This window comes from Sabethes cyaneus, chromosome 1 (genome assembly GCF_943734655.1).
Source record: "Sabethes cyaneus chromosome 1, idSabCyanKW18_F2, whole genome shotgun sequence".
NCBI lineage: Eukaryota > Metazoa > Arthropoda > Insecta > Diptera > Culicidae > Sabethes > Sabethes cyaneus.
In genome coordinates, this window is record NC_071353.1 from 62,866,152 (window position 1) to 62,889,246 (window position 23,095).

Here is a 23,095-nt window from a genome sequence, read left to right on the forward strand (position 1 = left end):
CCTGATGGTCACTGTGAGTGTAGCCATTTCCAGTCTCCTATCAGACCAGGACTGCCAAATGTCACGTCGATGATAGACTCCGCACCGTTCCTACTGAAGGTACTTGTGGTGCCGACGTTGGCCAAATCTACGTTGAGCTTTGCCAGAGCCTCAAGCAGAATCCGACCCCTATGGTTCGTGCGACGACTTCCCCACTCTACCGCCCAAGCGTTAAAGTCTCCCGCCACAACCACCGGCCTTAGACCAGTCAGCACAACTGATACTCGGTCTACCATCCGCGTAAACTGCTCGATAGTCCATCTCGGCGGAGCATAACAGCTGCAGTAGAACACTCCACCCACTTTGGCAACCGCAAATCCCTCGTCTGCGGTTGACACAACCTCTTGAACCGGAAACCTGCTTGTCGTCCATATAGCCGCCGTCCCGGACCCATCCGACACCCAGTTGCCGTTTTCGGCAGGGACGCGATATGGGTCCGAGATGATGGCAACGTCCGTTGCCGACTCGGAAACTGCTTGGTGTAACAGCTGCTGAGCCGTGCTGCAGTGGTTCAGGTTGAGTTGTGTCACTTGCACTATGATCGTGGCTTGGTCGCCGGCACACCAGCCGGGCACCTTGGACCTCCCGTTACGTGCTTTGCGTCCCTTTTACCGGTACAGATCAAGCACTGGGGAGGCTCCGCGCAGTCCCTTGCTTTATGGCCAGCACTGCCACATCTCCTGCACAATTGGCTCCTATCTGGCCCTTTGCAGTTCCAGGCCTTATGCCCGTGCTCGAAGCATCGGAAGCAAGCCTCCGATTGCTTCAGCACGCTTAGTGGGCATACCGACCACCCCACTTTTAGCCTAGCAGCTTTCAGAGCTTCATTTCCGTCCGCCAGCGGAAGTCGTATGGTGGCTACCTGGGTCCCGACAGGGCCCTTACGCAGGCGAACCGCCTCAGTTGCCACCACCACTCCACTTTGCTCTTTGAGGGCCTGTACGACCTCACACACATCGGTGATCTCATCCAGGTTTTTAAGCTGGAGAGTCATTTCTGGTGTGAGAGCACGTACCTGCACTCCCTCCCCGAGCACTCCTTCCGCTATCGACTTATATGCGGAACTCTTCTTGGTGGCGTCCTTCTTCAACTCAAGGATCATTTCGCCCGTGCGTGAGCGGCGGATGCTCCGCACGTCCGCGCCCAGGTCCTTGAGTAGGGCATCTCCTCTCATGGCCTTCAGAACCTCCGAGTATTTCGACCCGTCGGTTTTCAGGATAAGAGCGTCGCCCTTCTTCGCTCGCTTCCCTGTCGGTTTAGGTGAAGCTTTCTTTTTGGTGGAGCTTCTTCTTTTCTTCCGCTTGGCCGTGACCTCGATCCACGGGCCACCCGTCTTGGTGTTTCCCGCTGCTTGGTCGGTTGGCTCCACCAACTCGCTAGCCTGAGGGCTTTTACCGATCAGGCGTTTTTTTGGTCCACCAGGGGTGCCATCCCCCGGGGACTGTCTCAGACGCTTAGCAGATGCCTTACCGCTGTTGGTAGCGCTCTCCGTGGCTTCCAGGGCCACGTTGCGACACGCCGTCAACGAGCAGGCATCCGTTTGTACCGACTTCGACGCCTTCACGGTCTTCACCTCTCCTACATGCGCCACGAGGTCGTTATGCACTTTGGTCGCAGCACACAAGGTTCTCCGAAGCATGAGCAAGCTCTGCTTCAGGTCCTTGGAGAAATTGCCGCGACCTGACGTGAACTCGATGATTAAATCGAGCTGCTGTGACGCGGCTACCACTTTGGGTAGTTCCTCTCTATTCTTTCCCATCGCCTTGATTAGCGATGGGCCGTTCATCGCTGTGTCTGGCGTGGCAGGCGTACCGCTGCCCTTGCCACCCACACTAGCACTTCGGGTTGCATCCTTCTCCACCCTTGGTGGAGAACGTTGGATGCCTCCCCTCGCGAACGGGTTTTCCACCGTATCCGCACTTGCTGTAAATTTGTTTAGAAGACTCATTCTGATTCTAAAGGGTCCCCCTTCAAGCCGCTATCCAAACCCATTTGAAGTAGTCGCTTTAATGATCCCATGGCGATCTATGGAACAGGGAGAACCATGCGAGGGTTGGGGCAGCGCCTTATGGGCAACTGCACCTCAGAGCCAGATCGGCGTAAATCAGGAAAAAGCATCTGAACCTACTCCCGCCCGGTGGTCGCCGGTCGATAGATCTGGAACGTACTTGAAGGCCTGCCAGGTTTTACGGGACGGACACACATGCACCGTTTGCCACCTCGCCGTTTCAAGTCGCTATCACGTGACTTTACTAGGGGAGCTCGTCGCAAATGCCAGCCCTAAGTCGTGTTGTATATCGTGTCCGAATCATGTCCAATAACATAGCCGCCAGTTTACCGAAGTTGAAACCTTACTGGCATCGGCCCCAATGGGTCCCAACGGACCGTTCAGACACCTGGTAGACCAGAAGTTTAAGGTCTAGGCGTCCCTCTCTCCCTGTCTGTTTACAACCACGGGTCCAACCAGAGGGGAGTTTCTGGTTTTTCCCGGGACTTGGTTGTATTACCAGCTGGCACCACGAGGAGGTAGGGGTAAGAGTTGCTATAACTGAAAGTGGTCAGGTTACACTGTTATAGCCATTCACCAGCCAATACACATACACACACACACACACACACACACACACACACACACACACACACACACACACACACACACACACACACACACACACACACACACACAAACACACACACACACACGCACACACACACACACACACACACACACACACACACACACACACACACACACACACACACACACACACACACACACAGGTATTGCTCAATTCGTCGAACCCTATCGATTGGTATACGTCACTTGTCCAGGCTCAGATCAATTTCGTGTTATTCGACCTATCTAAACCTTTTTGCCTTTCTACTATATAAATATATTGAATAAAGGTATAGAAATCACTTGGAAACCCGGAAATGGAAAGAAGGTCCTGCGGGTCGAATCTCGAATGTCATATACCATTCGACTCAGTTTTGAAAACTGAGCATTTTCTGTGTGTGTGTATGTGTGTGTGTGTGTGTGTGTGTGTGTGTGTGTGTGTGTGTGTGTGTGTGTGTGTGTGTGTGTGTGTGTGTGTGTGTGTGTGTGTGTGTGTGTGTGTGTGTGTGTGTGTGTGTGTGTGTGTGTGTGTGTGTGTGTGTGTGTGTGTGTGTGTGTGTGTGTGTGTGTGTGTGTGTGTGTGTGTGTGTGTGTGTGTGTGTGTGTGTGTGTGTGTGTGTGTGTGTGTGTGTGTGTGTGTGTGTGTGTGTGTGTGTGTGTGTGTGTGTGTGTGTGTGTGTGTGTGTGTGTGTGTGTGTGTGTGTGTGTGTGTGTGTGTGTGTGTGTGTGTGTGTGTGTGTGTGTGTGTGTGTGTGTGTGTGTGTGTGTGTGTGTGTGTGTGTGTGTGTGTGTGTGTGTGTGTGTGTGTGTGTGTGTGTGTGTGTGTGTATGTAACGCTTTCAATCTCACTCACTTTTCTCGGAGATGGCTGGACCGATTTTAATGTTCTTAGTGTCAAATGGAAGGTCTAGGTGTCCCATAGGTCGCTATTAAATTTCATTTTGATCGGACTTTTAGTTCAAGAATTATGTATAAAAATACGAAAAATATGGGACTTCATTATCTCATAGATCCCTTAACCGATTTGAACAAAATTGATTGCATATGAAAGAGGAGCCTTGACAACCCTTAACTTTCAAATTTCATGACGATTGAACTTGTAGTTTGAAAGTTACATAAAGAAATGTGAAAAAATAGTATTTAAAACATATTTTTGTAACATATAAGCATTAATTCAATGAAAAACATCACGCATTTTATTATTATTTGAAAATTACTGCTGAGATCTATCAAACGAAACCAAGTTATTTAAAATCGGACGGCTCATTCAAAAGTTATTCAATCTTTAACACTTAAGCACCATATATTAAACCGTTAAAACGTTTGAAATCAAAACATCAATCAAATGTTGATTGTATTCAATGTGTGTGATGTATGTGTGTATATATGTATGTATGTATGTATGTATGTATGTATGTATATATATATGTGTGTATGTATGTGTGTATGTGATGACAATTTGCAATTTTTTAATTTGCATTGAAATTCAGAGAAGTGAGAAACATGCCATTTGTCTGAAGTTTTTGAAGCCTCTTAGTGGAATACGAACTCTGAATTTAAGGAAAAGATAAAACTTTTACCGAATAAATTCCACTATTTAATATTTATTCGCGACAGATACGTATACGCTTTGAAATAAGACACTGATGAAGCCTGCACGTCGTAGGCGAACTACGTGTCTGTTGCAAATAAATATTAAATAGTGGGATTCAATCGAAAAGTTTTTCTTTTCTTTGATTTCAGATTTCAATTGTCATTTTCTTCACTTGTTGTTACTCACAATTGTACAAGAAAAGCAAAAAGCGAAGAAAAGCAGTTAATTTAAGCATGTAGGTATAGTGGTGTATAGGATTAAAAATACTAGTGGGTTGATTTTTCCAAATAAATTTATACAAATTTCAAACAAATTTTGCGCATCAGTGGATGCTCTTTTCAATCAATAGATACTAGAGCATAGAAATGTTATATGAAAAATAGGAAGTTAACGTTGCGCTGTAGTAATTTTGTAAAATTTGTTTTCGTTAGTGACATTTTAAAGGACAGATGTCATGTATCATGTTTTAATAAATAAATCAAAAATGACAAGCACTGGAAATCATATCGATTATATTTCCCATTCTCAAGCATGTTTGTGGCGCAGCTTTTGCACTATTTTTCGACCTCGTCTTGTTTTCCTAACCCACTAGCATTGTAAAAACGATGCGATCAAGCTAATGACTATCTTTTCATGGAATTCATTCAAAAGAAGCTTAAGTTTTGGTTTTCATGCAAAAATAATTATCTGAAGGAGCGCCAGCTAAGAAAATGTTCAATTTCTCTTTTTCATATCTAATGCTCTATTCAGTTATTTTTTCTGATTCAGATATATTGCAAAATTGAAGCCAAGCAAACTAATAGTAAAATTTTGAGATTAATCATTTTGTTGTCGAAATCCTTTTTCTTCAAAAGTGAAGTATATAATAATTTTTCTGAACTCTTGTTTTTCAAGGATGCTAACTTTGGTATTAATATCAAAATATCAAAAATCCTGCTATGAACACATATTTCATATTGTCAATTCAATACCTCTATACCTCGATATAAGACAATTTATAATTTCAAAAAGTTGTCTTATATCGAAACATGATTTTTTCATAAAAATTTGGCATTAGCAGTCACCAATTTTGCTCTGTGTTGTGTGTTTATGTTTTTTGAACTAATTAATATGGTTTGAGCTATTAGTTGTTCACAATTTTTAGGATTATTTTGAAATAATAAACAAATTTATGGCGCCGCTTTTGGAATGGAAAATGTGCTCAGGTGTCGTTACCAACTATGTCAAAGGGATTTGTCTTATATCGAGGTAAAAATTGTCTTATATCGAAGTTGTTTTATAACGAGGTTGTTTTATAACGAGGTTGTCTTATATCGAGATATCCCTGTAGTTCACACGTCATATTTTAGATTTAACTGTTCACGGCATTAGATAACGGGTGATCTGAAATTAGTATATTTAGTATAACACGAGCCAAAAGATCCAAAAATCAAGATCAAGAAATGACGAATCTGCTTTTAAATATTTTTGACCCTCATTCTAACAAACACAAACTGATAGAAAGAATAAACGTCGCATTTTCATTTATTCCTTTCCCTTTTCAGATGCTATATCAATGGAATAAAAAAAACAATTAGCTGCGGTTCTGTATCATCGTCAGTTTGAGATGAACAACAAGATGGAAACGCATGAAAACTTTGTGATCGATGGTAACACCACATCATCTAACGAAAATCGGGGGTTTGTCATCAGTAGAATGACGCTGGTGACAACGGTGGCAATATTTACTTGTTTGCTGCTGGGCTCTGGACTGCTCATATATCACTTAGCCGGTTGCCAAGAAGTGCCGGTCCATGCCAGCATAAGTGATCATCATTACCACTTTGCGTCCAATTACACGCGATTACATCTCGTCACAAGCAGTTCGCCTGCACTAACGGATTCTACAACTACTGGACCAACGACGATACGAGTGTCTACAACCGAAACCTATCGTAATGATTCCGATTTATCCGGGTCTCAATCGAATGCAACCGATGGCCAATCAGTTCAGCTGAAAGATGACAGCGTACGATTACCACGATCAATCGAACCGATTGCGTATGACATACAATTAATACCATTCATAGTAGAAGACAACTTTACTTTTTCTGGTGTAGTTGAAATAGATATACTGGTTAGAGAGAAATGTGATAACATTACCCTACATGCGGTTGCTTTGCAAATACACGAAGCTAGTATTCAGTGGAGCATGAAACCCATCGATGATGCGTTTGCTTATAGCGATACCGGTACTAATGACAATCGCTACACAAGCCGATTTAGGACCAGCAGGGAATCAACAGGCGACAATAGTGTACGTGATAAGGATGATGAGGAACATGAGCCTGAAAATGCAGCAGAAATTGAAATATCTGAACAGTTTTTCATTGAAAGTAAACAATTTCTCGTGCTTAAACTAAACCAATTTTTACAAGTGAATGAACGTTATACTATGCGAATAAAATTCGGTGGTGTTCTTAACGATTACTTACAAGGCTTCTATCGGAGCTCGTACACAGCTAAGGGCGAAACAAGGTAACAATTATTTCAACAATTATTATTATTAATTTAGGTGTAACTCAAAGTTTAGATTTATATGCAGTAGTATTTTAACTATGGCTTCTTTAAACCTGTAAATTTCCCCAAAAATAGATTTTCAGAAACCAATTTCTTCAAGTGGAAATTTAATTTGTAGCGCTAGGTAAGATACACACAGCTGTAGATTTGCTCAACAAGTGGGTATATACCAGGGTGCTAATGGAATGTATGGGAAAAAGTGACCTTCGAATTTTCAAACGGAATAACCTGCAAAATGTTCATTGCCACGAACTAGCATCCCATGCAAAATTTCAGCTCAATCGGACTTGATTTACTGCTGTCGTAAAGCCGTCAAAATTTGACTAGTATGCAATCTGAAAAATTAACAAAGGACGAAAAAAGGACGTTTTCGAAAATTATTTTTTGATGCCAAATGACTTAAAAATGCATAAAACGTCGAGATCTAGTATTATCTCGAAAAAAAAACTCATCCAAAATCGACTTTCGGGACCTGGTCGTTTTTCCGAAATACGAAGTAGAACTTTCGGACCACAGGGAACTTTGTTGAAAAGGCTACTGAAACTGTCTGAATTTTTTCCCAAACTACTTGTACACCATTCTAATGTATTATAAATCTCTAATGCGTAATACTTCACTAGGGTGGTTCAATTATTTTTCTCTAGAGTGGTTCTAATAACAGTAAAAGGCCATGACATACTGCTAATATTTTATTATTGCAGACATCTCATATATGACGTTGAACTAAGATGGTTCAATCAACTAAGGTGGTGCCAATAATAATAGAAAAACAAATAATTCTATAGAACAAAATTCTCTTAACAAACAACGAGGATTTTATTGTCAATTTCAACCAAGTGGCTGAACCTAGATTTTCAAAACCTAGGTTAATATCCTCTTCAATAGATATTTCTCGTGAAACTATAAGACTACCTAAACCTTTTAGAGACTATGGGTGGGTTAATTTCGTTTGTTTACAGAATGTACTGAACTCACTTGATTGGAGTTTCTTGTATAGCATAACCGATTCAGATCAGTGTTGAAAAGTTCATAGCAGCAAAAAACTCAATGAGATTTCAAGCACATGAAATTTCATCCTATATCACAAACGAGAAACTCACATATGAATTTCTCTCACGTGATGCTTCTGTTGCTATGCGATGTAAACCAAATTCAGCTGTGAGCAGAGGTTGGAAAACTCACAAAATGAATAGATACGCCGAGCATCGGCAAACGGTTTTTATCATGATAAAACAGCTACGCGAGTGGTTCAATTCGCCTATAACAATGAGCAACATACACTCACGCTTCGTAGCATCGCTGAATATACGAATATCGTGAGCAACGCAAAAGTGCCAATTGACGCTTTCTGCTGCTTGTAAAGCCACTAACACTACTTTAAACTATTCCCTTTTCGTGGTAATATTATTTTGAATAATTTCCGACGTCCCCGGGCATTCTATATCCGAAAAATCGAACACACTCAATGTTCAATATTCAATTTTTGAACGAATTCTGATGTTCACATTGAGGTTCTGTTCGTGATAAAATTCAAAGCTGATGCGTGCATTATCGGCGAGGCAGGCGAATAGTGTATGTTCATGAGGGATGTTAATCGATTCAAATGATCACTTTTTCGCGAATTCTCCAACCACTGGCTGTGAGCATTTTGTTTAATTTTTCCACAGCTGGCATTTCATGCAACGAACCAGAGACCAAAAGAGAATCTACCGTCAGAAAAAACATCAGCAACGAGAAATGCGGCGCACATTCATGAATTAAGATGGCAAACATATTGGCGGAATTTACGTTTTTCCTTCGCGGGAATCGACATTTTCTTAACTAGAAAGTAACAAGCCTAATAAGAATTAGATAAACATGTAATTTAAATCTGCGTTTTAGTTCAAGTTTGCGATTTATTTAGAGATTCATTCCCTCATGCTCACTCACAGCTACGTATCGCACGAGAGAATGCCTATACCGTGGACCCCCGTTCGTTTGACCGTTTTTAATCTGAACACTTTTTAATTTGAACCCCGCTGGTTTGCACGACGTGCAAATTAAAAATGGTTCAAATGTCATTCTCAACATGGCATCATTTGCCTTCGCAGACAATGCACATAAACACGATTTGTTTGTGTGTGATCTAACGTGTTTAATCCTAGTTTAATCAGTTTCACATTTCGTTTCCAAACGATTACGATAGAAATCCGATCGGAGAATAACATATTCGCTGCTTGCAACTACCAACTAAACGAGACTAAATTCAACCACCAAAATAATAACAAAGAGCAGGGCGGCCAGGTCATACAATTTTCAGCATATTTAGGGTTGCTAGTTGTTCAAATTAAAAACGAACCCCGTTAGTTTGCACGAGGAATCGTTCAAACGAACGGGGGTCCACTGTAGTGTTCAACAAGGAATTTATATGTATACTAGCTGACCCGACAAACTTCGTATTGCCACAAATTAACCTGTGTTGTACATAAATCATGAATCTCGGATGATCTTTGTCACAATCTCGAGTTTTGCAAGCCCCCCAGTGGGCGGCGCTTCCGACGGCGGGTCACCGGCAACACTCGCGACCGTCTCGTCCTGAATGATCTAGTGTTACTATAGATAGTTTTTGTGGTCTTGTATTGACTAATGTTTTATGGAAGAGTCTCGAATTTCTCGAGTTCGATTAGTTTTTGAGTTTCGCAAAAATTTCGGTTTTATTTGTATGAGAGTCCATATCCCCCTACCACAGGGGTGAGAGGTCTCTAACTATCGTAAAATAAATTCAAGACTCCAAAATCTCCCACATGCCAAATTTGGTTCCATTTGCTTGATTAGTTCTCAAGTTATAAGGAAATTTGAATTTCATTTGTATGGGAGCTCCCCTCTTAAAAGGGGAAGGGGTCGTAATTCACCATAGAAAAAATTTCTGCCATCTAAAACTCCCACATGCCAAATTTGGTTCCATTTGATTGATTAGTTCTCGAGATAAGAGGAAATTTGCATTTCATTTGTATGGAAGTCCACCCTCTTAAAGGGGAAATGGGCCATAACTCGCTTTCTAAAGAAGAGAGGCGTCTCAATTCACCATAGAAAAAAATCTTGCGTCCAAAACCACTTACATGTCAAATTTGGTTCCATTTGCTTGATTAGTTCTCGAGTTAGGAGGAAATTTGTTTTTCATTTGTATAGGAGCCCCCCCACCCTCTTAAAGTGGGGAAATCCATAGAAAATATACCATAGAAAATATTCTTGCCTACAAAAACACCCACATGATAAATTTGGTTCCATTTGCTTGATTAGTTCTAGAGTTACGAGGAAATTTGTATTTCGTTTGTATGAGAGCCCCCCCTCTTAAAAAGGTAAGGGGTCCTAATTCATCATAGAAAAAATGGTTGCCTCCAAAAACACCCACATGCCAAATATGGTTCCATTTGCTTGATTAGTTCTCGAATTATGAGGAAATTTGTATTTCATTTGTGTAGAAGCACTCCCTCTTAAAGTTGGGAGGGGTCCCAATCCACCATAGAAAATATTTTTGCCTCCAGAAACCTCCACATGCCAAATTTGGTTCTATTTGCTTGATTACTTCTCGAGTTATGAGGAAATTTGAATTTCATTTGTATAGGAGCCCCCCCTCCTAAAGTGAGTAGCGGTCCCAATTCATCATAGAAAAAATTTTTGTCTCCAAAAACACCCACGTGCAAAATTTGGTTCCATTTGCTTGATTAGTTCTCGCGTTATGAGGAAATTTGTATTTCGTTTGTATAGGACCCCCCCCCGCTCTTTTAAGGTTGGAGGGGTCCTAATTCACCATAGAAAATATTCTTGGCCTCGAAAACTTTCACATGCCAAATTTGGTTTCATTTGCTTGATTAGCTTTCGAGATATGAGGAAATTTGTATAGGAGCCCCCCCTGCTAAAGTGAGGAGGGGTCCCAGTTCATCATAGAAAAAGTTTTGTCTAGAAAAACACCGACGTGTCAAATTTGGTTCCATTTGCTTGATTAGTTCTCGATTTATGAGGAAATTTGTATTTCGTTTGTATAGGAGCCCCCCCTCTTAAAGTGGGGAGGGGTTCCAATTCACTATGGAAAATATTCATGCCCTAGAAAACTTTCACATGCCAAATTTGGTTCGATTTGCTTGATTAATTCTCGAGTTATGAGGAAATTTGCAGTTCATTTGTATAGGAGCCCCCCTTCCTAAAGTGGGAAGGGGTCCCACTTCACCATAGAAAAAAAAATTGTCTCCAAAAACACCCACGTGCCAAATTTTGTTCCATTTTCTTGATTAGTTCTCGAGTTATGAGGAAATTTGTATTTCGTTTGTATAGGAGCCCCTCCTCTTAAAGTGGGAAGGGGTCCTTATTTACCATAGTAAATATTCTTGCCCTCGAAAACTTTTACATGCCAAATTTTATTCCATTTGCTTGATTAGTTCTTCAGTTATGAGGAAATTTATATTTCATGTGTATAGGATCCCCCCCTCCTAAAACTGGGAGGGGTCCCAATTCATCATAGAAAAAATTTTCGTCTCCAAAAACACCCGAATTCCAAATTTGGTTCCATTTGCTTAATTACTTCTCGAGTTATGAGGAAAATTGTGTTTCTTTGGTACAGGATCCCCCCCTCTTAAAGTGGGGAGGGGTCCTAATTTACTATAGAAAATATTCTTGCCCTCGAAAACCTTCACATGCCAAATTTAGTTCCGTTTGCTTGATTAGTTCTCGAGTTATGAGGAAATTTTTATGGAAGCCCCCCCCTTTTAAAGAGGAGAGGAGTTATAATTCCCCTTATAAAGAGGGGAGGGGTCTCAATTTACCATAGAATAAGTTCTTGTCACCGAAAACACCCACATGCCAAATTTTGTTCTATTTGCTTGATTAGTTGTCGAGTTATGCAGAAATTTGTGTTTCATTTGTATGGGAGCCCCCCCTCTTAGTGGGGGGAGGGGTTTCTAACCATCACTAAAACCTTTCCTGGCCCCAAAAAAACCTCTACATGCATATTTTCATGCCGATTGGTTCAGTAGTTTTCGATTCTATAAGGAACATACGGACAGACAGACAGAAATCCTTCTTTATAGGTATAGAAGATGTGCATAGCTCCAGGTAGCAGTTGAAGCAAAGCAGAATTTGATCAAGCGGGAAGAAGTACGTATGAGTTTTGTGCTTCTTGCATTGAAAACAGAACTCACGCGTGATTTTTTTATGCATAGGATCAAGCTGACGTGATTCACAGTTGATTTTGATTTTTGATGAGTTTTGAGATTTTGAATTTTTAACATCACTGACTCAGATTTAACAACCGATTATTTGAATTTGCAATTGTTTGAACTTTTTGACAAGTTTATCCTGACACGAGTTATTAGCGAGAGGCGCGTAAATTTTCGCATTGAGATAATTGACATTTTATTTTTATCATGTTTTTGAATAAAAAAAATTCTTAGATTTTAAATTTGCAATAAACTTGAGAATGGCTGGGCCTAAGAAAAAGTTCGTATGACATAATTTGTTCAAAACTGATGTGTAGAATTCGATTTTGTTTGAGTTTCTTATTTTTATTTTTTATTCTTATTAATACCATCACAGCCACAATTAAGGATTCCTGGAAATAATTTCAATTATTTCTAATGATAAAAATATTTCCAATTATTTTTTTGTCTGTATTAACATTTGGAAAACATCCGAGATATATCGCAAATGTTAAATTGGCCAGTCAAATTGTGAAGTATTGCCGCAAAGACGATTCTGTGAAATGTATCTTGTGTGAATAAGTCATTCATACATACATACATTTCTGAATTAGCAGGGAAAGCAAAAACGGAGAAACGGGGACGTCTCGTACCAACCGTTTCTGATAAATTATAAATTAAGCTTTGTTTCGTTGGGAGTATTTAGCTAGTAAATATTAAATAATACTCCGGACCTTCGAGGATGAACTTATGGCATTTAGGCCAAAAGTCCGGCTGCAATAGGCCAAGGTTATAGCGCCTTATTTCGCTCTCTAAAAATAGATGAAACATCCCAACTACCAAAGATGTAGTAAATAGTCACACTTAAAAAACTCGGCGAAACTTACCGAGATTTAGACAGCCGAGCGTTCGGTGAAAATTTTGGTGGTGCATATCGACGTGGATGGACCTTTACTAACATTTGGTATCATAAAAAAATTGACCGAATGCTCGGCTGTCCAAATCTCGGAAAAATTTTGCCGACTTCAGTGCTTTTTTTAAGTGTGTATATACTATATTATTCGTATGATATGAGTTACTTAATAATCCTCCGAAAGCGGGGTTTCAGGTGTTTCATGGCAGGACGTCTAGAACTGCATCCGCGTGAACAACTGAATTGCTAGCTTTAAGGCCGTCGACATCCGCTAATGGTGCTGGTAACTATTTGGTGGCTAGTACATATCAGGACATACTTACTTACTTAGGTGGCTTGCCGTCCTAAGACAAAGCCTGTTGAACAAAGTTTCTCCATGTAACTCGGTGGAGGGCTACCGCTCTCCAATTCTTCGGACACAGAGAACTCTCCGCCAGATCTCGCTCCACCTGGTCCAACCATCTTGCTTGCTGCGCTCCTGGTCGTCTTGTTTCTATCGGATTTGAGGCAAACACCATCTTTGCAGGGTACTTGTCCGGCATTCTTGCAACATGCCCTGCCCATCGTATCCGTCCAACTTTAGCCACCTTCTGGATACTGGATTCGCCATAGAGCTGTGCGAGTTCATGGTTCATCCTCCGCCTCCATACTCCGTTCTCTTGTACGCCGCCGAAGATCGTTCTTAGCACTCGTCGTTCGAAAGCTCCGAGCATTTGCAGGTCCTCCTCGAGCATTGTCCATGTTTCATGCCCGTAGAGAACCTATAGTTTTATTGCTTTACAACTTATCTGACTTAAAGTCTAAATGAACTACTATTAGTCTCACTGCAAAACACTAATAATAAACTACGATAATTCTATTGTCACCAAACGCTTGAACTTATTCAACGGTTCACCGAATTCAAAATATTCCTCTACTTGGTTGAAAGTTTTTATACACGATGCAACTGGTTCATTACGGCCAAATTCAGTGCGATGAAATCGGTTAGTCAGCAGCGACGTCGGTCTCAGCGTCCGTTGAGACGCGCGGAAATTTAGAAGCGACAGCAACTTTGGGCAGTCAATCACGCCATTCAGCAGTTTGGCCACGAACAACGCCTGTTGCACCTTACGCCGACACTCAAGTGTATCGAGACCAAGCAAACGGCAGCGGTCAGGATATGGAGGTAAGTTATCTGGATCACGCCAAGGTAAATTCCGTAGAGCCAATCGTATAAACCTTCTCTGCACTCGTTCAATTCGAAGGTTCCAATAAAGCTGGTGCGGAGTCCAAATTAGACAAGCGTTTTCAAGAATCGGACGGACTAACGCGCAATAGAGTGCTTTAAAACAATGCGGATCAGTGAAATCTCGTCCAATTTTGGCGATAAATCCCAGCTGACGGGTTACTTTTGAAATTATCATCGCACGATGCCGATCAAACGCCATTTTCGGGTCTAATGTAACACCAAGATCGTTAACGCAATCGACTCTTTTTAATATCTGATCATCAATTCTCTAATCGAATACGATCGGCGATTTAATACGATAGAATGTCATTACCTCACATTTAGGAGTGCTGATAGTCAAGTAGTTTGATTTACACCAATTCACAAACGTATCCAAAAGTGTCTGAAGACGACGACAATCCTCGATGCAACGAATCGTCAAGTAAATTTTAAATCATCAGCATATACCAGTTTGCACTCAGTTCCAAAAGCAGAGGCAGCGTCGTTGAAGAAAATAATAAACAGAAGTGGACCCAAGTTACTGCCTTGAGGTACACCAGATTTATTTGTAAACGGCGACGATAATTTAGACTCAAGTTTCACTTGCAGAACTCTATTGCACAGATATGAGCGTAGCTAGGTGACAAACTGTTGCGACGCACCCAGACGTAAGACTTTGTCGAGCAGTATTCGATGATTGATACGGTCGAAGGCCGCTTTTAAATGAGTATAGATCACATCCATTTGTGCTTTACGTTCCATTTCGATAATACAATTAGAAGTGAAATCTAAAAGATTTGTAGTCACGGAGCGGCCAGCAATGAAACCGTGTTGGTCCGAGAAAATGTAGTGTCTGGTACGTTGAATTAATGCGGCACTCACAATTATTTCGAACAATTTCGAGGCAGCAGGCAAATATGTAATACCACGATAGTTCCTGACACTTCGGCGGTCCCCATTCTTAAAGACCGGAAACATATAAGAATGCTTCCAAATCTCAGGAAATTTCCCTTCCGCAAAAGATTTGTTGAAAATACAACAAAGCGGTACAGCTAAGGTTTCGGCGCAACGGCACAAGACTACAGCAGGAATTCCATCAGGGCCAGCACAGTACGATGTTTTCAATTTCTTGGCGGCAGCGGCAATCATATCCGGAGAAATCTCAAAGATATCGAAATCGATGTAATCGGCTGGGACCTGCGACGTAGCATAATCAGCAGCACTTGATGGTCCAGGATCACAGACAAAAACACAGAGAAAAACGTAGCAAATAGTTCACATGAATCAGATGCAGTGAATGACTCGGTGTCGTCGAAGTAAACTTCAGAAGGAACCGAGGAACATTTTCGTTTCGAGTTTACAAAGGTCCAAAACTTTTTCGGGTTTCTACGTAGGTCTGTTTGAACACCTAAGACGTACGATTTGTAAAGGTTAGCATTTAGACGCCTATAACTTTCACTGGCCCGTTTAAAGTCGTGTTTTGTTTGAATAGTACGCCAACGACGATACTTGCGCTGGCATTTATTACGCATACGCTTTAAACGACGTAACAACTGTGTGCCCCACGCAGGAGAGGAAGCGGGTCTCACAAAAGGCAAATTATCATTTAGCCATAAGCAAACGGTATCATAAAAGCGCACGGCCATGGTAAAGAACAACCGGCCTAATAAGCCTCTTGTATAGGGCGCACTTTTTACGGGGAATTAGTCTCCGAATCTCACAGCTGGTATCATTGTTCGCCGTTACCAGTGAGCCAAGGTAGACAAATTCGTCGACTACCTCAAACTCATCGCCGTCGATCAATATACTACTGCCCAAGCGGCGTCGTTCGGCCTCGGTTCCGCTGGCCAGCATGTACTTTGTTTTAGACGTATTTACCTTTAACCCAATCTTTTCTGCTTCGCGCTTTAGTCTGGTGTATTGTTCAGCCACCGCCACAGATGTTCTACCGATAATATTCAAGTCATCGGCAAAGCAGACGAATTGACTAATAGCGCTATGCTAATGAGACCGGTTGTCCTCTACGGGCACGAAACGTGGACACTGCTAGAAGAGGGCCTACGAGCACTCGGTGTTTTCGAACGGCGGGTGCTAAGAACCATTTTTGGTGGAGTGCAGGAGAACAGTCTATGGAGGTGAAGAATGAACTACGTGCTCGCGCGTCTCTACGGCGAACCAAGTATTCAGAAAGTGGTTAAAGCTGGACAGATACGTTGGGCAGGACATGAATGCCGGACAACTATCCTGCAAAAATGGTTTGCGCATCAAATCCGGTAGGAACAAGATGAAGAGGGGCACAGCGAGCGAGGTGGCAAGACCAGGTGGAGTGAAATCTGGCGAGCACTGGGTGCCCGCGGAACTGGAGACCAACTGCCATGTACCGAAATAGATGGAGAAATTATACTGCGCAAACCTTGTCGTAAGAAGTTAGGCAAATTAAGTAAGTTAAGTGCTGTGTTGAACAGCAAGCATGAAAGACCATCACTTTGACGAAGCCCTCTGTGTGATTCGAATGAACTTGACAATCCTCCCGAAAGCCGAACATAACACTGTGTACCATCCATCGTAGATTTAATCAGTTTAATGAGCTTCCTGGGGAAGCTGTTCTCGTTCATGATTTTCCATAGATCTTTCCGGCCGATAGCATCATATGCGGCTTTGAAGTCAACGAACAAATGATGCGTGGAAACTCTGTATTCACGGCCCTTTTGGAGGATTTGCCGCAGTGTAAATATTTGATCCGTTGTAGACCGACCTTCGGCGAAACCGGCTTGAAAAGTTCCCAAAAATATGTTCGCAGTTGGTGATAGTACATATCAGGAACGCTTGATGAATTTCAAAGATTTAAAAAAATAATTCGAAAGGGGGTCCATGCTAGCTCTTCAGCAGATTTCAAGGTATAATTTCAGTTATATTTGAAAAAACTACAAGGTATACAGCCCTAAGGGTTGTACAAAAGGGTGACGTAGGACTATATCAGATCATTAGATCAAAGACTAATGTAAACTGCATTTCTGGCGTATGTATGTTTATAAGAATCTGTGAGTGCCATTGTTTAAGTGAATGTTTAGCAGAGCGAAATATTAAGATTCAATTCTTCATTGAATACAATGATGGTTTTGAAAACACGTGGATGGGGGTTCATAAGTATAACGCCTGCAACCACTGAGACATAGAGATTTCTTTTGAAAATCACTTGTGTGCATCTTAAAGGTTGAAATAGTAATGAATAACCAGCCCACATGTTATTGTATTAAATATGATTATGCGTAGCTTGCCATGTTTTAATAATCTTACTTTAACACGCTTGTGACCTTTAAAAGGGTCATTGGTTACAAATAACATTAAAGCCAAAGCACATTCATCGCAAATATGACGTGCCATTAGGGGCCTCAAACCATCATAAAATAAATTCATGCCTCCAAAAAACCCCACATGCTAAATTTGGTTCCATTTGCTTGATTAGTTCTCGAATCATGAGGAAATTTGTGTTTAATTTGTATGGGAGTCCCCCCCCCCCCTCTTAGAAGGAGAAGGGGTCTCAGTACACCATAGAAAAAAAATTTACCTTCAAAACCCCCACATGCCAAATTTGGTTCCCTTTGCTTGATTAGTTCTTGAATTATGAGGAAATTTGAATTTCCTTCTCCACCCTTCCTTTCTTAGAAGGGAAAGGGGTCTCAGTATACCAGAGAAAAAAATCCTGCCTTCTAAAACCCCTACACACTAAATTTAGTTCCATTTGCTTGATTAGTTCTCGAGTTTTGAGGAAATTTGTGTTTTATTTGTATAGGAGCCCCCTCCCCCCTCTTATGCCCTCCAAAAAAATTTGCTGGTCGTTTTATCTATCCAACGACATATAAATTATTCAGTTTCGTTCAGTAGTTTAGTACCATGATTTTCATCATGGTTTTGAGAAGTTTTATCTTTCAGTTTTATTTTTGTCCTGAAAATACACTTAATTTCATAGAACTTAACTTTTCCTTTGACGTCATTTTGATAAAATATTAAGCAGTTTTCAAGATATGATTTTTTGAAAAAATGTAATCTCATTTCTAAATACACCCTTTTGAAAAGCATCACTTGATGAAAAAAATCAAGTTTAGTGGAAAATTAATTCTTGCGTGGTATACAATATAGGGCACGGGAAGGTATTTTTTGGCCTATGACCTAGTTCTAGTGGAAGAACAGGTGGTTTTGACGTTCTTTGAATAAAAAATAGTAGATTACTTACAATCTTGAAAAAATAGTTATAACATATTAAAATTGTATGTCGGCAAAGTACTTTTATTGGCGAAAGAAAAGGCAAATAGGCTGAATTTAGAAACATGCTGAAAATACCCTCCCGTGCCCTATCAGGAAAATTTCATTCCAATCAAAAATAATCGAGTCAAAAATGGCCTTTTTTCTGCGCTTTGAGCTGGAATTGCTCCATTATAGACTCAAGATGAATGCTAATCGAACTTTTTGATACAAAAACTGACTGTATTGAACAAACGTCGTCGGCGAAAAAAGCAAAGTAAAGCCAAGCCTAGGTGCTATGTCCTGTTTTCGGAACTTGACCTTCTATTTTTTATGGTTAGCTCTAACAGGATAATTCCGAGGTTGGTGCTACGACCCTATTGACTTTAACAGCTTCTACCAGCCGATTTTCGGCCACATGACGATTGTTAAGCCTGAGCTGGATTTTCCAAATCTTACAAAAAACAACAATGACGCACAGTGCGTTGAACGTATGGGACTGCAGAACAAAAATCAAAACTCGCTAGTTTTAGACATTTTATCAAACTAGTATAATGAAAAAAGTAGTTTGTGACAATCTAAGTTAGTATTTGCTTAAATGTCTCAAAATATTTACATAATGGCAAAAACGACCCAAACGCCAAATTTTTACGCAAGCATTGCAAAAGTTTTTCATCATTATATGGGTTGCCGTCGGCTATATAACTACCAAAGTTGTTTGTGAAAGCGGCATTTGTACTAGAAATACTTTGGTAAATTCCGCAATGCCATCTAGTGTTAGATTAAGCAGCATTCGAAGATCAACCTTGGCTGAAATTTCGGAAATCGAAAAAAAATTCTTTAGTGCATGAAAGCTTGGAAAACTATGTTTATGGAAAACGTTTAAGCATTTCTAAGCAAAATATACCTTCGCACTAACAAATCTATATCTGTGAACAAAGCTAGTGTTTAAATAATACTTAAGCCATTTTTACCATTCTCAGTCGTAACGGAAAAGTGAATAGTAATTTTCCGTAGCATAATTTGAGACAAAGTCTGCAGCTCGACGTTCTGTTTTTGTTGGGCAATTTTTGAAAACCTTTTAATTAGATCCACGAAACGAATTTCCAGCAGGAAAATCGTTATCATTGATTATTCGTCATTATTATCAACCCGGGAAAAACGGCAGCCGGTATTAAGTTTATTAATTTTTTAAAAGAAATATTTACTCGCTACATGAAATAAAATCGCTTTGAGTTTAATTTTGAACAGTAATAGCACAAAGCTTCATAAACAGTGGTTTCTATTAATAGGGATAACATAATATAGTAGAATCAACGAAAATCTGACGGTTTATCAGTGCTTGACGTTGATCTACAAATATTGAAATATCTTGCAGAGTTGCAGGTAGTTGCAGCTAAAACTTGTACGAGGACACTTTGAACAATTATTCTGTGTTTATTTTAGCTTGGAAGTCGGTGGAACATTTTTTAAATCAGTAATCAAAGTTGGAGTTCTGTTTTTTTGAAGGACAATATCTATGTCGTTTCTATGGGGCGATCTTTTAGGAGTGAGGACAAAATGAATTCCTTCTGTAACCAAAATTTATTCTACTAACCTTAATTGTTATTCTCCATTTTAAAGATTTTGATTACACAAACTATGAAACTTTTACGAGCGTGATGAAAAACCTTCAAAAATGAAAGCAAAATTGGTAAGTAAAATGCACTCTGCAACTTGACAGTTTGAACGCTTGTAATAGTAGTTGTGGCGCTTTCCCAAGCAAACTAATACTTATGTTTATATAGCAGAAGGCATCTATAAACAAATCTAAATACTTAGTGTACCCGATTAAAAAAAGTGAAAAACGATTTTTGTCTATGGCTCAACGCACTGTGTGACGTTTCAAAAAAACTAGAGCAAATCTGTACAATATTGCTTATATATCCCCTGCAACATTAACGCAAGCGTTAATGCGTTAATCGTTAATTTCGAACCGCTGTTCGAAAACAGACACTGAAGAAACCTGCAAGTCGTAGGCGAAATACGTATCTGTCGTGAATAAAATATGCATAGTAGAATTAAATTGGATAAGTTTTCTTCTTTTTAAATTTTAAGTACCATTGTCGCCATCTGTTACTAGACGCGATTGATGGGACATGCTCTTGTCGTCTTGGTTTTCCGTTACTGCTTTTATCAGTAGCCTTTGGCCAAATAAAAATGCCTTCGAACAGATCTTCTTGTGCTACGTTTTTCTCAGAATGCATCAGGGCTTTATTGCCGTTAGGTGGTTCATCCCGAGCAGGAGCCAATTCCTCATCCATACCTAATGAATACTAAATTCAGCTATAATATCTAAATTTGATATTCATTAGTTATCGCATCTTTATAAAGAATTACTTATGAATGTCTCGATGAAATGTGATACCTCAATATGCTATTAATAAGTTGTTTTGCATTTTTATAGTATACCAAATGAATTACTGAATCAGCTATGAAGCTACAAAGAATGACTTGTAAATGCCTAATTGAGGTATAATACATCAATTGAAGTCCCGTGTAGCAGAAACATTTGATATTATTTAGTTATTGTAATAACAAAACCAGTTATTATTTAAGTGTTTGTAGAACATGTTTAGCTATTATTTTAGCTATTTTACCTCTTTTGTCAAGCTCGTCAATACCAAATTCAGATATGCAGTTATTCACCAAAAAAAAAAATAGCTGAATCAGCTATTCTTCAGTAATTTTCTCCTGCTTGGGATCTAACTTTATAAATAAGGGAATGGTAAGCATCAACGTTACTTATCTTTAGCTGTAGTTTGCAGTGCAATAGGATCGCAAATGCCATTTTCTTTAACCGGCCCGTTTTTATTAATTCGTGAATTCAGAGGTCAGGGAGGTCGCTATTTCTTTGGTACCTTCAGATACTTTCCGTACAAGTCTTATTAATACTAGATATACCAGCCGTTTAGTCATTCTGACTGGTACCGGTATAAATGTCAATAACATAAAAATATATTTGTTTTTAATCTATACCAGCTGACCCGAAAAACTTCGTATTGCCACAAATTAAACTGTGTTGTCGTGAATCCCGGATGACCTTTGTCACAATCTCGAGTTTTGCAAGTTTCTGAGGAGCTCAACCTTAGACGATTCATTTTGGCGTAACTGTTTGGCGTAACCAGTTACGTAACTATGAAAGCATGGGTAGTTTAATATATTGGAATTTTTCCTCACAGTGAAGTAGAAAATCCCCCCCCGTTGCTCTGCCAGATAAAATAAAGCGGATAGCACTTAAACATTCGCCGTGATTGTATAACATTTCGCCGAATACCTTTTCGCGAAAAACCTTACGTGGAATGTACCATTTCACGGAAAACCTTCTCGTGGAAAGTAACATTTCGATCCTCGAGGTGATCCTATCCTTACTCGCTCGTTCGGACCCAACTGAAGGAATGTGGCGGTCTTATTATTGACTGTTATGTTTTATGGCAGAGTTCACAATTTCTCGAGCTCGATTAGTTTTTGAGTTACGCAAAAATTTCTGTTTCATTTGTATGAGAGTCCTTATCCTCCTGCCACAGGGGTGAGGGGTCTCAAACCATCATAAAATAAATTCATACCTCCAAAATCCCTCATATGCCAAATTTGGTTCCATTCGCTTGATTAGTTCTCGAGATAAGAGAAAATTTGTATTTCATTTGTATTGGAGACCCTCTCTTAAAAGGGAGGGGTCATAATTCCCTTCCTAAAGAGGGAAAGGGTCTTAATTTACCATAGAAAAAATTCTTGCCTTCAAAAACACCCACATGCTAAATTTGATTCCATTTGCTCGATTAGTTCTCTAGCTATGCATAAATTCGTGTTTCATTTGTATGGCAGCCCTCCTCCCCTCTTAGTGGGGGAGGGGTCTCTTAGCATCATAAGAACGCCGGTGCCAAAAGCCCCTACATGCAAATTTCCACACCGATCGGTTCAGTAGTTTTCGATTCTATAAGGAACATACGGACAGACAGACAGAGAGAAATCCATTTTTATAGGTATAGATAAAGTAACATTAGGTAGGTATCTAAAATGTACTCTCTACGTATAGCTACCAAAGTCGTAACATTATTTATGAATGCAAATGTTACATGTTGCAGGAATTTTGAGTTAAAATTGCACGACCAGTCAAAATGACTGGTTTGGTATATCAATAGTGTTGATTTGTAGGCAATCGACTGAAGTCAACTTCATTTACATCACATGGAGAGAATCCACACATTGTAAATGCTTTTTTAAACATTCTTGAGAATTCGAGTAATTGTCCAGTGAAGTCTTAAGCAGTTGTGTAAGAAAATATACTGTCGTAAAACTTTACCCCAGATCTGGCTAGCAAAATGCCTGTCCAAAGACTGCAAGATCCGTGTGGAGTTAGAAAAAAGTGCAATCAACATAATTTTGTGAGCCGTACAAAATTCAGTTAGTTCAAACAATGCTAAAATGGCTTTTATGGCCGTCCACTAAAATAATTATGGGAAATTGCACGCTTTTAACCATTAGCCACTTTTAGAAGTCAATCATCATGTACTCATAAAGTGTGTTCGTCGTCTGCCAACTTTCATCAGAAACGCCTACAAACCGGCCTATCGGAGTGTTTTCAACAATATCTCTTGCCATCCTCTTTCCAGGATACAGAACCATCGTAAGTGAGTAGCCGTTTTTCTCGCAATCATTGTGCACAATCCACAATATGTGTATTGTCCACGTTTGGCCCGCGAATAGCGTTAAA

General features: G+C 40.2%; 1 protein-coding gene across 1 annotated transcript in view; it reads left to right on the top strand.

The window, feature by feature from the left end:
* The window catches only part of LOC128738528 (aminopeptidase N), a 68,823-nt gene that overhangs the window by 39,617 nt on the left and 6,111 nt on the right, over window positions 1-23,095 (top strand). The window contains exon 2 of the mRNA XM_053833742.1: window positions 5,795-6,767. Coding sequence (XP_053689717.1) covers window positions 5,857-6,767 — 911 coding nt within the window. The 5' untranslated portion in view covers window positions 5,795-5,856. The remainder of the gene's footprint in view (window positions 1-5,794; window positions 6,768-23,095) is intronic.